The sequence below is a fragment of the Diospyros lotus genome, chromosome 15 (genome assembly GCF_014633365.1).
Source record: "Diospyros lotus cultivar Yz01 chromosome 15, ASM1463336v1, whole genome shotgun sequence".
Taxonomy (NCBI): domain Eukaryota; kingdom Viridiplantae; phylum Streptophyta; class Magnoliopsida; order Ericales; family Ebenaceae; genus Diospyros; species Diospyros lotus.
The window spans coordinates 21,003,102-21,024,969 of NC_068352.1; the positions used below are offsets into that span (position 1 = coordinate 21,003,102).

Genomic DNA, 21,868 nt, shown 5'->3' on the forward strand with positions numbered 1-21,868 from the left:
GACAATAAGACTTCTCCCAACCAACTTATTTACTTTTATTCCAGATAGAGGAGCCATCTCTTCCTCTCAAACACCCGCAACTTGTTTCTACAAGTGAATATCTGTTAGTTTTTCGCCTTGCTCTGTCATGATCCAAGTACTCCTGCAATACAAATTTCAATTGTAGTGTTTTAGCAACAATAATTATAAATGTATTTAATATTTTCTTTAGATTGTATTGCTTGTGCTTATATTTTGCAATATGCATACTGATTTTTGAATTATAATAGTACTTAAAGCTCCTATGATTTTTTTTTTTCCTTTTTCTTTTGGGTTAATAATAAAAATCACTATAGTTTTAAAATCAACGGCTTTGCATTGGCCGTTCAACCACCCACCGAAAACACTTTTTAAAGAAATAATTCTCACAATACCAAACCTAAAATTTACTGCAATTTTTGTTTTCACCATTGTATAGGTTGATTTTACAATCTAAATGATAGTCTAACTCACATTACTACCCTCTGAACTTGGTATTTTATAATAAATTAGTTACTGTATTTAATCTTTTGCCATTAGAATCACTATATTGTAGTCTTTGTTATAACTCAAATCTTTATTTTGATTTTTTATCAACATTAACGAGGGCTAACATAATATATATATATATATATAAATTTTAAAATTACTTAATATTAACATTGGCATAAATCATTATAACTTTTATATGTATATATATAATATTTATGATTAATTTTATATCATTTTTAGTTATTTTACTATCTTAATTCACCTTAACTTAAATATTTATCAAACACTAACTTTTGAAACTCATCTCATCTTAACTAATTTACCAAATATTTTTTTATAACCAAACATATCTCACTAAACTCACGTCACCTCAACACACTAAACTCAACTCATCATCGCATCTCCCTTCACGCCCAAACGGATCCTAAATTAATATGACAACAAACTAAAATAAAAACTGAATTGTAAAAATATTCAAAATTTAGTGATTGTACTGAAAAAAAAAATTAAAATATAATGATCAATTTATCACAAAATAAAAAATTTAGAAACTAACAATATAATTTATTCATAAATGATAGGAAGACACATAATAATATGAATATGGTCATAGACAGATATCTCATTAAACCTTTTCATGTAAAGATGAAATTAAAATTTTATCTCTATCCTTGCCCATAAAAGAACATTTGGCATAGAAAATGTGCATAAATATATATATTATTAACATTACTTTTATAAGTCAGTTAATATTATTAAAATTATACCACTAACCCGAGACCTAAGTTGAGATGAGATACGATTGACGATGTCAACGAGAACCAAACAGGAATCCGCTGAACAAGTTCCACTGGTGGGAGGTAATATTGTTTCCAATTCAACTCACCAATAAAACTTCTCATCCATCAGCAGCAATTTTAACAAGGAGGCTGTGATTGGTTTGTTCCAGAAGAATTAACTAAGCAAAGCAGCATAAAAGAGAGCTGAGGACAGTGGATACACAGGTATTCGTAAATTGTAGTGAGATAGAGGCAGTGGAATGAAAATATATACTCCCTTTGAGAAAATGATGCAATAAACAGAAAATAAATGTAGAGCAGATGATACAGATACATTCCACTGGCCCCTTCCCTTCTTTTAACCGAAAAAAAAAACACAACCACCAAACTGTGCCAAAAAGGCTTCAATCCATAGGATTGGCCTCCCCTTCAAATGGAATGCTTGAATAAGTCCATCACAATCAGTTTTTGGGCACCCAAAAGGCGCCATCTGGTGATATCATGCTGATTTGATCATCTACCAAAAACTTCTGAAATTAATCCCGGCTCCAGGACCAGAAGAAGTTGCTGCTGCTATCTGTGTGAGAATGCATGTCCAACAGTTCCGTCATTGTCCCGAGAACAAGAGCCCCAAGCCCGGCTCTTTTTGTAAGAAATCTGCATATAGGCATTTGTACAAAGAATGAGTGACTTCCATAATTTTCAACTATTCCAATTAGAACAGTTATTCGAACCATGCTCTTGCACAAATTTCTCAACTAGAAAGTTAAGGAATGTTAAAGGTGTTTTCATGTGAAAATGCTCACGAGTAAAGATAATAAACCACAAAAGGGAGTTAGCCAGCAGGTTTCTATAGGAAACCCACTAAAGGAACAGAAGTATAAGAGAAAGAGGGGCTTCAAATAACCATTTACAAGTTAGAAATCATTGATCTTGTTCCAGATCTTATACAATGGCATTCTCATATTTGACATATACATAGTATAGTTTTAGCATACTGCATAATTAAAAAGCACAAGCACAACGGACAACAAAAATATTAACATGCACGCCTGCACTGAAATTTCAAAGAAGGAGACAATGAAAATAAGAAAGGAACTCAAGGCACAACAGATAGGACATGACGACAAATTTATACATACTTTTTATGAGTATGCATAAAATGACTAACAATTTCTTCAACCTTTCACATTATAAATGATTTGTTTATATTAGAGCATTAAAAAAGGAATCATTTGCATTCTCATACATATAATACACATACATGTATCTTACACAACAAAAGGGCACATCCTCAGGCTCCCCACTTGTCAAAGGCTGGGGAAGGATTGTATTTGTACACAGCCTTCCCCTGCTTTTTTGTAAGAAGACCATTTTCACAACTCAAAATAAAAATAAAGAAGGAAGTATGGCCATTATGTACCCACAACATCATGTTATACATGAAAGAAGTCTCCGCAAGATAATACAACAAACTCTAAATAAAGTATATAACCTTCCACATGAAAGTACCAAAATCTCATTATTTGTCTTGAGTGGTCAACATAACAAGGTAACTGGCAATACACTTTTTGTATCCCCTACCTCAAGTCTCCCATCAAAAGGGATTGCCTCAGCCAAGAAGTGCAATAAGTGCCTAAAACTAAGCTACAGCCTATTCAGCTCTGTAGAGCTAGCCTAATCAGCATATCACCCCCAAAATATCACCTCGAAACAGTTTTCATCATCTCCATTGCAACCTTTGACAATTCTTCAAAAAGGATCTTTATCAAAAATTCCCCTCAAGATATCACCTCGAAACAGTTTTCATCATCTCCATTGCAACCTTTGACAATTCTTCAAAAAGGATCTTTATCAAAAATTCCCCTCAAGCTACCTCTGCTGGATTGCCCCTTTAGCAATCTACCTCACTTGTTTCATCACAAGCATCCCAAGTCAAGGGCAGAGCCCAAAGGATATTCTCCTCCCAACAAAACCCTCAAGGACTTGGGGTTTGGAAACTGGAATGAAGAGTACAGCCAAGGCCATTTGGTCCTTTCCAGTCTTGACAGCAAGACAGACCCATGCGTGCAAAGGAGGAACTCCTTGATCCTATCTCCGTTTCCTATAACTAATGTCAACAATCTAGACATTCTGCTTCCCTTTCTCAGGTTGCTGAAGATCACTCCCTTGCATAACTTCCAAACTTACAGAGTCTAGCTGTCAGAAATATTCATCTTGGGAACTATTCAAAATGGGGAAAATTGCATTTGGTACCCTTGAGGATGAAATGCAAATTGTTAAATAAGATATGTAAGGGCTATTAATGTAATTAACTTAAAATACTTATATATATATATTATCTTGTATTATACACTTTTTAGTAGAATACACATTATTTTATTCACGTGATATCAGAACACTAGACAAACCCTAACCCTAGATCCAGTCGATCCCCCCAGCCCAAAGTGACCGACAATAGTGGCGTCAGCTACTATGGTTAAAGAAATGTTTGTTTTACATTCCACAAGGACGACTTGGTATCTCTTCCCAAGGGTAAGTCTACTGTTGGTTGTTGCTAGATTTACACTATTAAAGTTGGTCTTGATGGCAAGATTGATCAGCTTAAGGCTCGTCTTGTTGCCAAAGGATGCACTCAGCTTTTTGGCCTTAATTATGGCGATACATTTTCTCTTATTGCTAAGATCTCCCCTATTTGCCTTTTCTTGTCCCTTGCTGCTACGTTTCACTGGCCTCTTCATTAACTAGACATCAAAAATGATTTCCTTCATGGCCGTTAATACATAACTCAAGATAGCACTATACTAAAACATATCGATAAACATAATAAAACATGAAACCAGCACCCCTATCTCCAACACACCCTCAAGATCTTTTCGGTTGGGAGAGTCTCGTACACATCGATATCGGCAAGGATCTGATACCACTAAACTTGACATCGAACTTTTCTTTCTTAACCTGAAATGATGTTAAAACAAAGTGAGCCACGAGGCTCAACAAGCATATCTGAAATAAACGGGGCATCATAGGAAATTACATCCCAATGGAATCACACGACTAGCCATAATGAGAATTCTCATATTCATTCTCAAGTCATGTCTCAAATTATCACATATATTCGTTATACTTCACATCACATGCCCATGTCAAGTTCTACGGGTTTGTATGACACATATTCATAATTATGCAGATGGCCATTCGGGCTGAGTTCATATTATATACTGTGCACCGTCATGCACATTCACATTTACTTTTTACATCATGTATCCCCTTGAAAGGTTTCATATTATAATGCATCACATGCACATGCTCAACAACATATAAATAGCCCTTAGGCTCACACTTGCCAATATGCTCAACAATATGATATACAACATTAATCAACCATACGTCACCCTCTTTGACATGGCAGCACACTCCTAACGTGCCCATACGTCACCGGCACAGCAATAGCAATGCCCTCGCTCAGAGGCCGAGGAGACAATTACCCATCATAACCCTCACTTGATAAACATAAATACAATGCCATGCATGATCATATGCAACTCACACCACCATGCGTATGCAAGGGTCTTTACAAAGTTGTTATGGGGATATTTGTTTGAGTAGTTCGAGAGCAAAAATCCACATGTTCCGTGTTATGTAAAATTGCATCATTGATCCCATATTGGTACGTTTCCGAACACATTTATGACCTAAGCCATTAGCCCTATATTCGTAAGTCAACACGACGATACTTGACAGGATTCTAACATACAATTACGGGTCCCTCGTATGGGTAAATATTTGCATCACCTCACCTTCAAAATTAGGGACACCGCCCATTGTTACTCACATTATTGACTGCTCTGGCATATTTGATAATATTAAATGTTAGACGGAGGCTGGTCAGTTAACCGCCACAATCACATCAAGTCTCCCCAACTCTCTAAGAACCTAGCGCACATCGATTTGGCATCATTCCCAAAGAAGTAGGGGAGATACAAGCCCCGTAGCGATTAGAAATAAATATCACGAGTGGTCACATACATAGTTTAAACCCACCGTCCACAAATTCAACAACTCCTCACATATTATAAAATGGTTACCACGCATATTTACATAATTAATGCGTGGAACCGAATCATGGTAAGGGAGGAAATAAATTATGAAAAACAATGGAGACTTGCGTAGAGATTTAAGAACATAAAAAGAGGGATGGAAGCTTTCCTTTATTTGGCCGATTTTTGCCTTTCTCGTGCTCTCGCTGTAAAGTAAAATGTTTTGCAGCAAATATTAAGATTACGACTTCGAAATAATTATATCTACTGCGTAAACAATGTATTCTACCCATGAAAAGTTTATAATTTAAATATATAACACTTCTAGCAAATTTACCCGCTTACCTGAATATTTTATACACTAAATAACCTTAAAAACACCCTGATTTCTCTCATTTTCTACCATTCTTGCTGCTGGCCACTTCATCTTCTTCCTCCCATTTATTCTCCTACTTTCCCTCAATTTTCCCTTCCTATTTATAGTGTCCCTAAACCCACGGATTGCACCCCAAGTCCACTGTTTCATGCCCATTGATTAGCTTTGTAATAATTCCCCTCATGTGCAACCTCACCAAATGCTTGGGCACCAAACTATATATTATTTAATTCTTCCTATGTGCTCCCACCGTTCACTCATATTTATAGATACATGTAACTTGAGCACTACTCATACATATATATATATATAATATATTCTTCTCCGTTGCACAACTTGACCACCAGGCACAAAATTTTACATATATCTATGCATTATGTTGTATATTATATAATACTCTTCCAAGTGCACCCACTGATTTCACCCATAGCTTTCTTCCAACAGATACACACCTATACATACTTACACATATATATATATTATATCTTTATATTATATTATGATTTATTATATACTTAAAATTATAAACATTACACATAAATCCCTAAATTAGATCCTTAATCTCACTTGAACCATTCTACTTTGCAATTACACCCTCAAATATAAATTTTATTTGGATTAAACTATCAAAACCCAAAATTAATAATCTAAAGTTACTCAATAAGGTCGATTTCGTCCCTGAGTCCTCACAAAACCTTTGTTTCATCCCGAAACCACCTCAGAGTTGTTCCTTACATAAAACCAGAGCTCCCTCAGGGTTCATTGACTTTCCAGAAGTCCCTTATGATCATTCGGTTTTTCAGGCCGTACTTTAGCTGCATCGAAAACTGTCTTCATTTTAATTTCTTTCAACGTCATAAATCTCGTCTCGAGACGCTCGCCAATATCATGTCCTTCTTCCAAGTATTTAAGTTCTGGGGTACTCCCTTCAGTGGATTCGGCTTGTTACACTAACTTTTAGTTCTCTGAACTGCTTCATAATCACTTAAAAATTTTCTAAAAATTTTGAAATTACTTTCTTTTATTTTGGGGTGTTACATCATCTTCCATCTTTGCTAGTATCTCATAATTGCTCTCATTGGGGTTTGGCTCCCTCGAGTTAATCTGGTTGGCCCAATAATCTACTAGAGAACCTGTTCAGGGAAATTTTCAGCCATCCTGACATTTTATCATGAAATCCATTAGCAATTCTATATATAAAAGACCCCAAATCCCATGATTCTATTTTTCCTCAAGTCATCACTAGATTTCTTACTTAGTTTGCTCTGATACCACCTTGTTACCGCCAGTGGCTTGACCTAGTTCAATTTCAAATAAATTTTCTGGTAGGCGTCCTGGAAGGAGAGTTGAGAACAATTGCCGAATGGGTTCAGGGAGAACGAAGAGTTTGGCTTATTTTTCTATTTTTGTGAGAGGATTCGTCACTTGTTGGACGAATTGAATGAGGAAATAGTCGAAGAAGAACCCATGAAAGAATCAAAAGAAGAAGAAGATCCTAGTGAGGATGAGGAAGAAGAGAATGTGGTCGAAATCGAGATTGAAAATGATCCCCCTAAGTTCGAGTATAAAAGTTTCGATGATGAGATGGACTTAAGAGGAATCTCATAGTGATCGTGAGGGACCTGCTTTCGAGTCTAAAGATGAGGCCGATGCATGGATTTGGAGGTCCGCCAGTCCTAAGGACACCTAGTAGTTGTATTAGTTTTGTGAAATGTTGTATCAATAGTGTTGTATTCTGATATTTTGAGAATCTATGAAAGATATGCTTCACTGTTTTGAATTAATGATAAGTTAAATTTGGGTGAATGAGAAATTTTTAAGATTGATGTGCAATCGAGGATAATATTGGGGAGTATCACAATGGATGTTACATAGTAGATATAGATCATAAAACATGACATTCAATCCATTTATTCAATACATTTACAAGAGATCCAACCATGAGGTGATACAATTCACCCACATTTTTAACCCTTACTTTACAAGAGATCCAATACATTTACTTTGCATCTCTACCCCTTACTTTAGCCATGAGGAAGGATCCACTCATTTTGCTGCCATCCACCACGTTTTTTGTGCCAGAAATGCCTCCAACCTCTTGGCCCACCTTCTAGTAAGTGACCGGTGCGGGGCAGCCGTTACACACTTTATTGAAGCTCAAACTCAACTTCAAGATCTCGTTTATGACTGTGTATCCCACATTTTTTCCCTCCAACAATATGTTAACAATCAGCAAGCTTATCTAGCTTTATTGCAAGAATTTGCATATCCTCAACCTGATCCAAATCCTGATCCTGAACTTGATCCGTGTTTTGCCGATATTTTTAGACCTATCTCACATGGATCATTACTCACAGATGATCCAAATTCAATCGGGAGCTCTGAATATCCAATCATCCTAGAAAATGTCTCGCTTCCTAGTTTTTCAGATGCTACTTCTCTACCTTATCCTGCCGAAACTAGCAGTAGCCAATGGCCACTCCGAGACGATGTCGATGAGCTTGGACACGTCGTGTTTGGCAATCATAATCGGCACTGAGCATCGACGACATTCAAAGCTATCAACGTAGGTGAATTAGTTTCTATGGTTCGACTTTTTGAGTAATTGTATCACCTCATGGTTAGATCTCTTGTAAATGTATTGAATAAATGGATTGAATGTCATGTTCTACAATCTATATCTACTATGTAACATCCATTGTGATACTCCCCAATATTATCCTCGATCGCGCATCAATCTTAAAAATTTCTCATTCACCCAAACTTAACTTATCATTAATTCAAAACAGTGAAGCTGTTGGAATTATTGCTGGAATTATGCTGATCTAATCTTGATCCTAGAATATTCTAGGATCAGTGTTTTATGTAAATAATATGTAAATATAGAAAGTTAATTATAGTAGGATGCTGTCATTTATTTCCTTCCTTCTTTGCTAATAATCATCTCCTTAAAAGAGGATGTTGTACACATTCATTAGTATGAAATTAAGACATTTTCTGGTCTAATTTCTAAGTTGGTATCAAAGCAATAATTTAGGGATTGAATCACAGTCGTTCACTATGAAACCCTAGACTGCCCATCAATCCCAGTCGTTGACCCAAGATCTGTTGGCCATTGTCGACCCAAGATCTGTTGGCCACCTCTGCCTCTCAATCGGCTGTCGTCCCTCTGCAAAAGTTGGAAGCCAAATATTCTCGCCGACTAAGGAAGACGAACAGCCCTCGGAGACAACTGCTGGAACAACAGTAGTCATCAACAAAGGCGCCGCAGACCTGCTTGCTGCTGTATCGGATTGCATTTCCGATCTCAAATCCACTGGCGCCATCCCCAAACACTGCCGACCGCATTCCCAAACACCAAATTGCTCGCGGTCTTTGTGCCATGATTGTTGTTCGCCATCACTGTAGCCATTTTTCTAATTGTTTTTTGTCAACTAGTTTCTTCTTCCTAAGCCATGTCTGAAGTCACCTCGGGCACCACTGCACCCTCTACCGCTATTGTCCCAACCAAACTACCAACAACCCAGCCAACCCATTCTGTCCAAATCACCACTATCCGCTTAAATGGTGATAATTTTCTTTGCTGGTCTCAATCAGTTCGAATGTATATTCGTGGGCAAGGGAAAATTGGCTATCTTACCGGAGACAAAAAGGAACCTGCAACAGATGACCCATCCCATTCCATTTGGGATGCTGAAAACTCCATGGTAATGACATGGTTGGTCAACTCCATGGATGAAGATATCAGCTCCAATTATATGTGCTATCCTACTACAAAGGAATTGTGGGATAATGTAAATCAGATGTACTCTGACCTGAGAAACCAATCACGGGTTTTTGAATTGACTCTGAAATTGGGAGAGGTCCGTCAAGGAGATGATTCAGTAACTAAGTACTTCCATTCTTTGAAGCGATTGTGGCAAGATCTTGATCTCTTCAACACATATGAGTGGAAATCTACAGATGATTGCAACCACCACAAGAAATTCGTTGAAGACAGCCATATTTACAAGTTCCTTGCTGGTCTTAATATCGAGTTCAATGAAGTGCGAGGATGGATCATTGGCCGGTCTCCCCTTCCTTCTATTGGTGATGTATTGGCCGAAGTTAGAAGAGAAGAAAGCCGACAGGAGTGTCATGCTAGGAAAAAAGACCACTGGTTAGACACTTGAAAATTCTGCTTTAATTGCTAATGCTACTGCCTACAAAGCTGCAAATTACTATCGTAAAAATGATGAGCGACCTCGGGTCTGGTGTGACCATTGCAACAAGCCACGCCATACTCGCAAGACTTGTTGGAAAATTCATGGCAAACTTGCCAATTGGAAAAGCAATAAGCAAGGAGACGAGAGTCCACCGTGGGGACCCTACTGCCAATGGGGTTGATACCGGTCCCTTCAACAAAGAGCAAATTGATCAACTTTTGCAGCTGTTAAAATCCAATTCCTCATCTGGTACTCCTAGTGTTTCCTTGGCACACACAGGTAGAAAACCTAACGCCCTTTCTTGTCTTCATTTCTCTCCATGGGTTATAGATTCCAGAGCCTCTGATCATATGACTAGTTCTTCTCATTTCTTTAATACCTATACTCCTTGCTCCGGAAATGAAAAATTCAGAATTGCCGGTGGTAGTTTTTCACCTATTGCAGGCAAAGGACTTATTAAACTGATTGAGAATATTAATCTCACTTCTGTCCTTCATGTTCCTAACTTAGCTTGCAATCTTTTGTCGGTTAATAAACTATGCAAAGATTCTAACTGTTGTGCTATTTTCTTTATCTCTCATTGTGAATTTCGGGACAAGAGTTTGGGGATGACGATTGGGGATGCTAGGATGATTGAAGGTTTTTACTACTTTGATGATATCTCTGTCGGTAATAAAAAAGCTCAGGGCTTTAGTAGTACTAGTTCAATTCTTGTTCCAGACACAATAATGCTATGACATCTTAGACTAGGCCATCCTAGTTTTGCCTATTTGAAACGTTTATTTCTTGAATTGTTTAAAGGAATGGATTATTCACTTTTTCAATGTGACAGTTGCATCTTGGCAAAAAATCATCGTTCTACATATATACCAAAACCCTACCAAGCATCCAAACATTTTTGTATAATTCATAGTGATGTTTGGGGACCATCTAAAATTTCTACTTTCTCTGGCAAACGGTGGTATGTTACCTTTATTGATGATCATACACGTTTGTGTTGGATTTCTTTGATGCACAAAAAATCTGAAGTAGAATACTTATTCAAAAATTTTTACACTATGGTAGAAACTCAATTTCAAACCAAAATTGGTATTTTACACTCTGATAATGGCACTGAGTATTTTAACGAGCACTTGGGGGTTTTTTTGAAAGAAAAAGGTATTCACCATACATCTACTTGTCAGAATACTCCTCAACAGAATGGTATTGCTGAACGTAAAAACAAGCATTTACTCGAAGTCGCACGTGCCATAATGTTTTCTATACATATTCCAAAATATTTATGGGGTGAAGCTGTTTTGACGGCATCCTATTTGATAAATCGGATGCCCACTAAAGTGTTAAAAGTACAAAACACCTCTTGAGTGCCTGAAAGAAGTTTTTCCCAACACGATTACATTCAGATCTTCCTATCAAAGTTTTTGGGTGTACTGTGTATGTTCATATCCCTAATCAATTTCGTTCCAAACTTGATCCTAGGACTGTCAAATGTGTTTTTTTGGGTTATGCCTCACATAAAAAAGGTTATAAGTGTTATGATCCTCTCACAAACAAAATCCATATCAGTATGGATGTTTCGTTTTTTGAAAAACAACCATATTTTACCCAAAATTCTCTTCAAGGGGAGACACATGAAGTTGAAGAAAATTTTTGGGATGTTTATGTCCCACTTCCAAATGCAATATGTCCCACTCCAGAACCACATGTTTCTGATAATGGTCACTTAGGAGATTCTAGTTCTTTGGTGCCAAGTAAAGGAGTTTCTCGTGCAGGGGGAGAAGTACTACAAACCGATTATCACGATCTAAATTATGAGCTTCAGGTTTATACTAGGCAGAGATCTCATCAAAGGAACAAAGACCTGAATGTCAACTCTACACAAAGCCAGTCTAAAAACTCGAGCAATGGCACTGTAAGAAATCCCATTTCAACGTCTAATTTACTCCCTTCAATTGTACCCAATAGTTCCCCAATTGATTCAACTATTATCAATTATTCTCCTACTATTCTTGATCTTGATATTCCTATAGCAATTAGGAAAGGTGTTAGAAATTGCACTAAACATCCTATTGCTAAATATATCTCTTACCAAAGACTATCAAAAACTCATAAAGCTTTCACATCTAGGATTTCACACTTGTTTGTTCCAAGGAATATACAGGAAGCTTTGAATGATCCGAATTGGAAATTAGCAGTCATAGAGGAGATGAATGCTCTAAGGCAAAGTGGCACTTGGGAGATAGTTTACCTACCCAAAGGTAAGAAAATAGTAGAGTGTAAATAGGTGTTTACAATAAAGTGTAAGGCTGATGGGAACGTTGATAGGCACAAAGCCAGATTGGTGGCTAAAGGTTTCACCCACTTATGGGATTGATTATCAGGAGACCTTTGCTCTTGTTGCTAAAATAAACTCTATCAGAGTCCTATTGTCTTTTGCCGTAAATTCAGATTGGCCCCTACACCAGCTTGATGTCAAAAATGCGTTTCTTAATGGTGATCTTGAAGATGAGGTTTTCATGAGTTTGCCTCTAGGATTCGAAAAGAAATTTGGGAGTGACAAAGTATGTAGATTGAAGAAATCTCTGTACGGTTTCAAACAGTCACCGAGAGCATGGTTTGAACGCTTTGGAAAGGCAGTTACCAGTTATGGCTTCTTTCAAAGTCAGGCAGATCACACTATATTTTATAAACACTCAAAAGATGGTAAAGTTGCAATTTTGATTGTTTATGTTGACGACATTATTTTAACTGGTGATGATGAGACAGAGTTAGCAACCCTCAAGAAGAAACTTGCAAAGGAGTTCCAAATTAAGGACTTGGGCATTCTGAAATACTTTCTGGGAATGGAGTTTGCAAGATCCAAAGAAGGTATTTTCGTCAATCAAAGAAAATATGTACTTGATCTTCTTGGAGAAACAAGTTTACACAGTTGCAGGGTGTCAGAGACTCCAATTGAGCCTAATGTGAAATTACAGGCTGTCAAAGCTGAAGAAGTGAAGAACAGGGAACAATATCAAAGACTTGTGGGCAGGTTAATCTACTTGTCTCATACGCGTCCCGATATTACTTTTGCAATTAGTATGGCAAGCCAATTTATGCACTCACTAGGGCCAGAGCATTTCGAGGTAGTCTACAGAATCCTAGGATATCTTAAAGGGACACCTGGCAAAGGATTAATGTTCAAGAAACATAGTCACCTGCAAGTTGAGATCTACACTAATGCAGATTGGGCAGGAAGTATTGACGATAGAAGATCTACTTCGGGCTACTGTTCTTTTGTTGGGGGAAACCTAGTCACTTGGCGAAGCAAAAAACAAAATGTGGTGGCTAGAAGTAGTGCAAAAGTAGAGTTTAGAGCTGTTGCCCATGGAATTTGTGAGGGAATGTGGATCAAACGAATATTTGAAGAGCTGAAGTTTTCTCATTCAGTACCTATAAGAGTCTATTGTAACAACAAGGCTGCCATCTCTATAGCTCATAATCCAGTATTGCATGACCGTACAAAACATATAGAAGTAGACAAATATTTCATCAAGGAGAAGATCGATGCTGGAATAATATGCATGCCATATCTTCCAACCACCGAACAAATTGCTGATGTTCTAACTAAGGGTCTACACAAGAAGCAGTTTGATAAACTTTTTGGCAAGCTGGCTATGAAAGACATCTACAAACCAGCTTGAGGGGGAGTGCTGGAATTATTGCTGGAATTATGCTGATCTAATCTTGATCCTAGAATATTCTAGGATCAGTGTTTTATGTAAATAATATGTAAATATAGAAAATTAATTATAGTAGGATGCTGTCATTTATTTCCTTCCTTCTTTGCTAATAATCATCTCCTTAAAAGAGGATGTTGTACACATTCATTAGTATGAAATTAAGACATTTTCTGGTCTAATTTCTAAGTGAAGCATATCTCTCATAGATTCTCAAAATATCAGGATACAACACTATTGATACAACATTTCACAAAACTAATACAACTACTAGGTGTCCTTAGGACTAGCGGACCTCCAAATCCATGCATCGGCCTCATCTTCAGACTCGAAAGCAGATCCCTCATGATCACTATGAGATTCCTCTAAGTCCATCTCATCATCAAAACTTTTATACTCGAACTCAGAGGGATCATTTTCAATCTCGATTTCGACCACATTCTCTTCTTCCTCATCCTCACTAGGATCTTCTTCTTCTTCTTCTTATTCCTCCATGGGTTCTTCTTCGACTATTTCCTCATTCAATTCGTCCAACAAGTGACAAATCCTCTCACAAAACTAGAAAAATAAGCCAAACTCTTCGTTCTCCTGAACCCATTCGGTAATTGTTCTCAACTCTCCTTCCAGGACGCCTACCAGAAAATTTATTTGAAATTGAACTAAGTCAAGCCACTAGCGGTAGCAAGTTGGTATCAGAGCAAACTAAGTAAGAAACCTAATGATGGCTTGAGGAAAAATAGAATCATGGGATTTGGGGTCTTTTATATATATAATTGCTAATGGATTTTCATGATAAAATGTCAGGATGGCTGAAAATTTCCCTGAACAGGTTCTCTAGTAGATCATTGGGTCAATCGGATTAACTTGAGGGAGCCAAACCCCAATGAGAGCAATTATGAAATACTAGCAAAGATGGAAGATAATGGAAGATAATGTAACACCCCAAAATAAAAGAAAGTAATTTCAAAATTTTTAGAAAATTTTCAAGTGACTGAAACAGTTCAGAGAACTAGAAGTTAGCGTAATAAACCGAATCCACTGAAGGGAGTATCCTAGAACTTAGATACTTGGAAGAATGACATGATATTGACAAGCGTCTCGAGACAAGATTTATGACGTTGAAAGAAATTAAAATGGAGACAGTTTTCAATGCAGCTAAAATATGGCCTGAAAAATCGAATGATCATAAGGGATTTCTGGAAAGTTAATGAAAACCAGAGGGAGCTCTGGTTTTATGAAAGAAACAACTCTGAGGTAGTTTCGAGATAAAACAAAGGTCCTGTGAGGACTTGGGGACGAAATCGACCTTATTGAGTAACCTTAGATTATTAATTTTGGGTTTTGATAGTTTAATCCAAATAAAATTTATATTTGAGGGTGTAATTGCAAAGTAGAATGGTTCAAGTGAAATTAAGGATCTAATTTAGGGATTTATGTGTAATTTTTACAATTTTAAGTATATAATAAATCATAATATAATATAAAGATATAATATATATATATATGTGTATGTATAGGCGTGTTTTTGTGGGAAGAAAGCTATGGGTGAAATCAGTGAGTGCACTTGGAAGAGTATTATATAATATACAACATAATGCATAGATATATGTAAAATTTTGTGCGTGGTGGTCAAGCTGTGCAACGGAGAAGAATATATTATATATATATGTATGAGTAGTGCCCAAGTTACATGTATGTATAAAGGAAAATGCTATTGGTACACCCATTTTGTACATCTTGGGCTACATAAGGGAGTATTATGACAAAAAAATCCCTCATGAGGCGCGTGAGGCGCAGGGTATTTTGGTCATAATACCCCCTTATGTAGCCCGAGATGTATAAAATTGGTGTACATCTAGCATGATTCATGTATAAATATGGGTGAAAGGTGGGAGCACATAGGAAGAATTAAATAATATATAGTTTGGTGCCCAAACATTTGGTGAGGTTGCACATGAGGGGAATTATTACAAAGCTAATCAATGGGCATGAAACAGTGGACTTGGGGTGCAATCCGTGGGTTTAGGGACACTATAAATAGGAAGGGAAAATTGAGGGAAAGCAGGAGAATAAATGGGAGGAAGAAGATGAAGTGGCCAACAAGAAAATGGTAGAAAATGAGGAGAAAATAAGAGAAATCAAGGTGTTTTTTAAGGTTATTCAGTGTATAAAATATTCAAGTAAGTGGGTAAAATTGCTAAAAGTGTTATATATTTAAATTATAAACTTTTCATGGGTAGAATACATCGTTTACGCAGTAGATCTAATTATTTCGAAGTCGTAATCTTAATATTTGCTGCAAAACATTTTACTTCACAGCGGGAGCACGAGAAAGGCAAGAATCGGCCAAATAAAGGCGAGCTTCCAACCCTCTTTTTATGTTCTTAAATCTCTACGCAAGTCTCCATTGCTTTTCATAATTTATTTCCTCCCTTACCATGATTTGGTTCCACTCATTAATTATGTAAATACGCGTGATAACCATTTTATAATATGTGAGGAGTTGTTGAATTTGTGGACTGTGAGTTTAACTATATATGTGACCTCTCGTGATATTTATTTTTAACCACTACGAGGCCTGTATCACCCCTACTTCTTTGGGAATGATGCCAAATCGATGTGGGCTAAGGTTCTTAGAGAGTCAGGGGAGACTTGATGTGATTGTGGCGGTCAATTGACCAGCCTCTGTCTAACATTTAATATTATCAAATATGCCAGAGCAGTCAATAATGTGAGTAACAATGGGCGGTGTCCCTAATTTTGAAAGTGAGGTGATGCAAATATTTACCCATACGAGGGACCCATAATTGTATGTTAGAATCCTATCAAGTATCGTCGTGTTGACTTACGAATATGGGGCTAATGGCTTAGGCCATAAATGTGTTCGGAAACGTACCAATATGGGATCAATGATGCAATTTTACATAACACGGAACATGTGGGTTTTTGCCCTCAAACTATTCAAACAAATATCCCTATAACTGTGTAAAGACCCTTGCATACGCATGGTGGTGTGAGTTGCATATGATCATGCATGGTATTGTATTTATGTTTATCAAATGAGGGTTATGATGGGTAATTGTCCCCTCGGCCTCTGAGCGAGGGCACTGCTATTGTTGTGCCGGTGACGTCCGGACAGGTTAGGCATGTGCTGCCATGCCAAAAAGGGTGACGTATGGTTGATGAATGTTGTATATCATATTGTTGAGCATATTAACAAGTGTGAGCCTAAGGGCTATTTATATGTTGTTGAGCATGTGCATGTGATGCATTATAATATGAAACCTTTCAAGGGGGTATATGATGTAAAAAGTAAATGTGAACATGAACATGCATGACGATGCACGGTATATAATATGAACTCGGCCCGAATGGCCATCTGCATAATTATGAATGTGTCATACAAACCCGTAGAACTTGACATAGGCATGTGACGTGAAGTATAATGAATATATGCAATAACTTGAGACATGACGTGGGAATGAATATGGGAATCCTTGTTATGGCTAGTCGTGTGATTCTATTGGGATGTAATTTCCTATGATGCCCTATTTATTTCAGATATGCTTGCTGAGATTCGTGGCTCACTTTGTTTTAACATCATTCCAGATTAAGGAAAGAAAAGTTCGAGGTCAAGTTTAGTGGTATCATATCCTTCCCGATATCAATGTGTACGGGGCTCTCCCAACCGAAAAGATCTTGAGGGTGTGTTGGAGATAGGAGTGCTGGTTTCATGTTTTATTATGGTTATCAATATGCTTTAGTATAGTGCTACCCTGAGATATGTATTAATGGTTATTTACGCTTCCGTTTTGGTGAAAGGAGATTGGTATTAGAATATTGTGTAGGAAAAGAAGAATTTATTCAGCATATGGAAAAAATAATTTATTTCCGGTCGTCACAGTGATTTACATGAAGAGGTGTATATGGAGCAACCTTCTGACTTTGTTGCTTAGGGTGAGTCTGGGTTGGTGTGTAGCTTTTGAAAATCCTTATACAGTTTAAAACAGTCTCCTCGAGCTTAGTTTGGTCGATTCAGTTCAACTATTCTTGAGTTTGGGTTAACTCGTAGTGAAGCTGAATATTCTGTTTTTTATCGCTCTCAGTCTAGCTGAATATTCTATTTTTTATCGCTCTCAGTCTAGCCACACAATTTTCTAGTGGTATATGTTAATGATATAGTACTTACAAGGGATGATGATATTGGTATCACTGAATTGAAGGCACATCTTCACCAACAGTTTCAAATTAAGGATCTAAGTTTCTTAAAATATTTTTTGGGTATTGAAGTAACTCGGTCAAAGCAATACATCTATATTTCTCAAATAAAGTATGCCTTGGATATGCTAGAGTCATCAAGGTTGCTTGGATGTAAGCCAACAGATATCCCTATGGATTCGAATATCAAACTGTTACCAAGATAGCCTCTTTCCCTGGGCACTACCATCGACTAGTTGGAAAACTTAATTACCTCACAGTTATACGTCCTAATATTTCATTTTCTTAGTGTGGTAAGTCAGTTCTTGGATTGACCTTGTGACAGTCACTAAGATGCAGTGATTCGTATTCTTCGGTGTACTAAGACTGCCCCCAATTGGAGTGTATTGTATCAAAATCATGGACACAGTCAAATTGTGGGATATACAGATGCTAATTACGCAAGATCACCTAGTGACAAGCGATCCACATCTAGATACTATGTATTTGTGGGTCGAAACTTAGTCTCTTGGAAAAATAAGAAATAAACTGTTACCGCTAGATCCAGTGCAGAGAATATAGGACAATGGCCATAACAATTGTGAGCTAATGTGGCTAAAACAATTAATTGAGAAGTTAAGAGTTACGAGTTACGCAGATCAAGTCTATGCAATTGATTTATGACAATCAGGTTACAATGCATATTGCTTCTAATCATGTGTTTCATGAGAGAACCAAGCACATTGAAATTGATTGCCACTTTGTTAGAGAAAAGGTGTTCCCTAGGGATGTAGTTACAACATATGTGAATTCTAACAATCAGTTAGCTGATTTACTCACCAAGTCACTTAGAGGCTCTCGTGTGAATTACATTTGTACCAACCTAGGCATGCTCAATATATATGCCCCAACTTACGGAGAAGTGCTAAATAAGATAAGTAAGGAGTATTAGTGTAATTAATTTAAAATACTTGTATGTATATATATATTCTCTTGTATTATACATTTTTTGGTAGAATACACATGATTTTATTCGCACAAATAATACCTTTCACATTTGAAAAATACGAGTACCCTATCATTTTAACGTTACACTGTAATTTCACTCCTATTATTGGTTAACCCTAGTTAAATATTCAAAAGTGACCAAAATTCCCTCATATTTTAAAAGTTTTTCCCCTTCTCTCTCATCTCTCTTTGTCCCTGTCCCTATCCCTCCCTCCCCTCTCTCAATTTCGACAGAGCAGCTGACAACATGGCTGTCATCTTTCTATTCTTCTCATATCTTTCTCCCTCTCCTCCTATTTTGTTTTTGGCAACAAAACCATCGCTAATGAGGTCATAAATTCCGACACCGATTTCATCGAAGAAGGTATAGAAGGCATCATTATCACCGCCACCTACTGTTTTTTCATCACCAACAACTTCGATCTTCCATATTTGTCATAGATCCCTAGACATATCGAGACTAACTTACATAGTCGATGGGGTTGCCATGGCAAAACCCATCTCTACCATGGTTGCCTCCTCTATGTATGCGTGCGTGCGTGTGTGTCTCTCTCTCCTCTATCTCAATCTCTCTTTCTTCCTAAAATCAGTTGGGGTTTGTTCTAAAAATCCCTCTCTCTCTCACAACACACAAACACCTTTTGTGCTAGTTTGGCCTTATTTGGGTTCGATTTGCAAAGGATTCCACTATATTGGGGTTCAATTCTTTGCTAATTGAACCTCGATCAAACCATTGAAGGGTTTGGTTGCTTCTTCTCCAGTGGAGTACAATTGAGAAGGGTTCACTACAGCATGCTCTAAGGTTTTGTCAACCGATTTGAGAGATAATCCATCATCATCATCTCTGTGTGTGTGTGTGTTTTTGGCAATGGAAACGAAGGCAACCTCAACAATTGCTGGGGTTTTGCAATCAAACCCCATGGATGGCTGGGGTTTGATCATTGAACCCCAAAAATCGATGGCACCAATGGAGACCGACTATTGGTAGCCGACCACCACTAGTGTTTTATTTTTTTGAAGATAAAAATAGTAAAATTAGAGGAGAGAGGATATAATGAAGGGTAAAAAGATCACTTTGTCTCATTGTTTAACAGCAGGGGAGATTATTGCTATTTTCAAAACCTGAAAGGTGTCTTTGCAATCGATGCAAACCTCAAGGGTGGTTTTTGCAATTTACCCATCATAATAATATGAACCATCTACTTTAGATAGCTCTAATCACAAGCAAATAGAAATTCTTTATTTTACATCCCTTACAACAAAATGAAATGAAATACAAACCTAGAAAGTTTAGTTCTTCAAATTAACATTGAGCTTCATATGTGTATGTAAGAGGCATGTGCCTCCATAATGGACAAGTATCCTCCAAGTGCATAAAAGGGTATAATTCTAAATAAATCAAAGTAAAAACATGCATATGGAGGAGCACCCAAGATGTGCAAGGAAGTATCTAACAAGTGTCAAAATCTAACATGATATCTAACATCGGGGATGGCGCCTTTATTTTAAGTGTTCATGCTTCTTAGCCATAAAACAAAGATCGAATAGTTTTGAGATCTAATCGCAAAAGTAAACTTTCTAAACAAGCATTGCATTCATGATGAAACATAATGCATCACAAAATGACCAAATGCTTGGTAGTCAGTTATAGTGAGAGGGTGGCCTAGAGGACCTAAAAGCAATTTGAGTTTTATCCATATCTACGACAACAATCACAAGCCTTAATCCCACTAGATGGGGTCAATTACCTTTATGCAAAATATGAATGTAACTTAACATAAGGATACTATGGTGGATGTGTGACCATACAAGAAACACAAAATTAGAAATGAGATTATATAAAATAGGGTTGGCATAACACCCATTAGAGAGTAAATTTAAACAGATGCAATAAAGATGGTTTGGAAATGTGAAGCCATTCAACAAAAATCTCAAGCCTTAGTAGCAATACTCAGGTTGCTTCGATATAACAAAAAGATGCAGGTTCAAATTGTGCAGATAGCCTTTTTGTAAAACAAAGAAAAAAAATTCAGATGCCCTTTAATGAGAAATTCAATCCTCATAAAGCAGGACTGATTTTCAATCCTCATAAAGCAGGGGGCCTCATACACTTGGGATGCCCTTTAATGAGAAATAGGGATTTACCATAGGAGTTGATATGAATAACCCTTGTGATACTAGCTACCTATTTCTCATCACATACAACTCTCAACTAGTCATGTTGGTACTTTGGGATTAGAGCTTTGGGTCTACCACACCATCTTTGTAATGATGAAGGCTTCAACATAAAAAGACTTCCACAAAGGATTTATCCTAATTGATGAAGGTCCAACAATTAAAAAGCACCTCCAATGGGCAAGAATCCTATCTAGTGAGGCAAGGAACCTTTTTGAGTTTGGTGAAGATCAGAGAAGGCTAAGTAATTTTCAAGATACCCACTTGGTTTAGAGGATACAACTACAAATTCTTAGGTGAGGCAACCCTGCAAGCCAAAGTGAACCATTTTTATTGGATGCATCTTCAAATTGGGAGAAAAGGAGTCGAGGGATTTGTGCTCCTAGATCATGCATTAAGTTGGTGGGGGCTGGCAAAAAGGGGGCATAGATGGAAAGCGGTTGGGAACTCAAATTTAAGGGGGTTCAAGTGGATCAAGTCATCTTTTAAGGAAAATAGGCTTTTAGTTAGGAAAGGCTTTGGTTGAATGCCCTTATACCCAAATTTACTGAGTCCATTGCAAAGGGGCAAAGTATTCTCATCCAGCTCCAGGAGATATAAAGTCAACCCTTATAACAAATAGAAACCATGTAGCCTTTTTTTTTTTTTTTTTTTTTTTGTGGCCCCAGTTTCAAGCAAGGTGGGAATCACTCTACAAACTTTCTGAAGTCCAAGACAAGATTCCATGAGCAAGAGACTAATCTTGGGCCATCCTATAACAGATTTTCTTCCCTTCAACCCTGCCCAACATCTTCTCCAAAGTTCTTGAACAAATTAGACACTTAGATAGAAATGATCTAAGTGAAAATGGGGTGAGTGG

The 21,868-nt window shown here is 37.1% G+C and overlaps 1 protein-coding gene across 1 annotated transcript in view; it reads right to left on the reverse strand.

Annotated features, from left to right (window-relative positions):
• Nucleotides 1–1,515: 1,515 nt before the first annotated feature.
• LOC127791959 (uncharacterized) overlaps nucleotides 1,516–21,868 on the reverse strand; it is a 46,185-nt gene continuing 25,832 nt past the window's right edge. Inside the window, exon 2 of the mRNA XM_052322195.1 lies at nucleotides 1,516–1,946. Coding sequence (XP_052178155.1) covers nucleotide 1,946 — 1 coding nt within the window. The 3' untranslated portion in view covers nucleotides 1,516–1,945. The remainder of the gene's footprint in view (nucleotides 1,947–21,868) is intronic.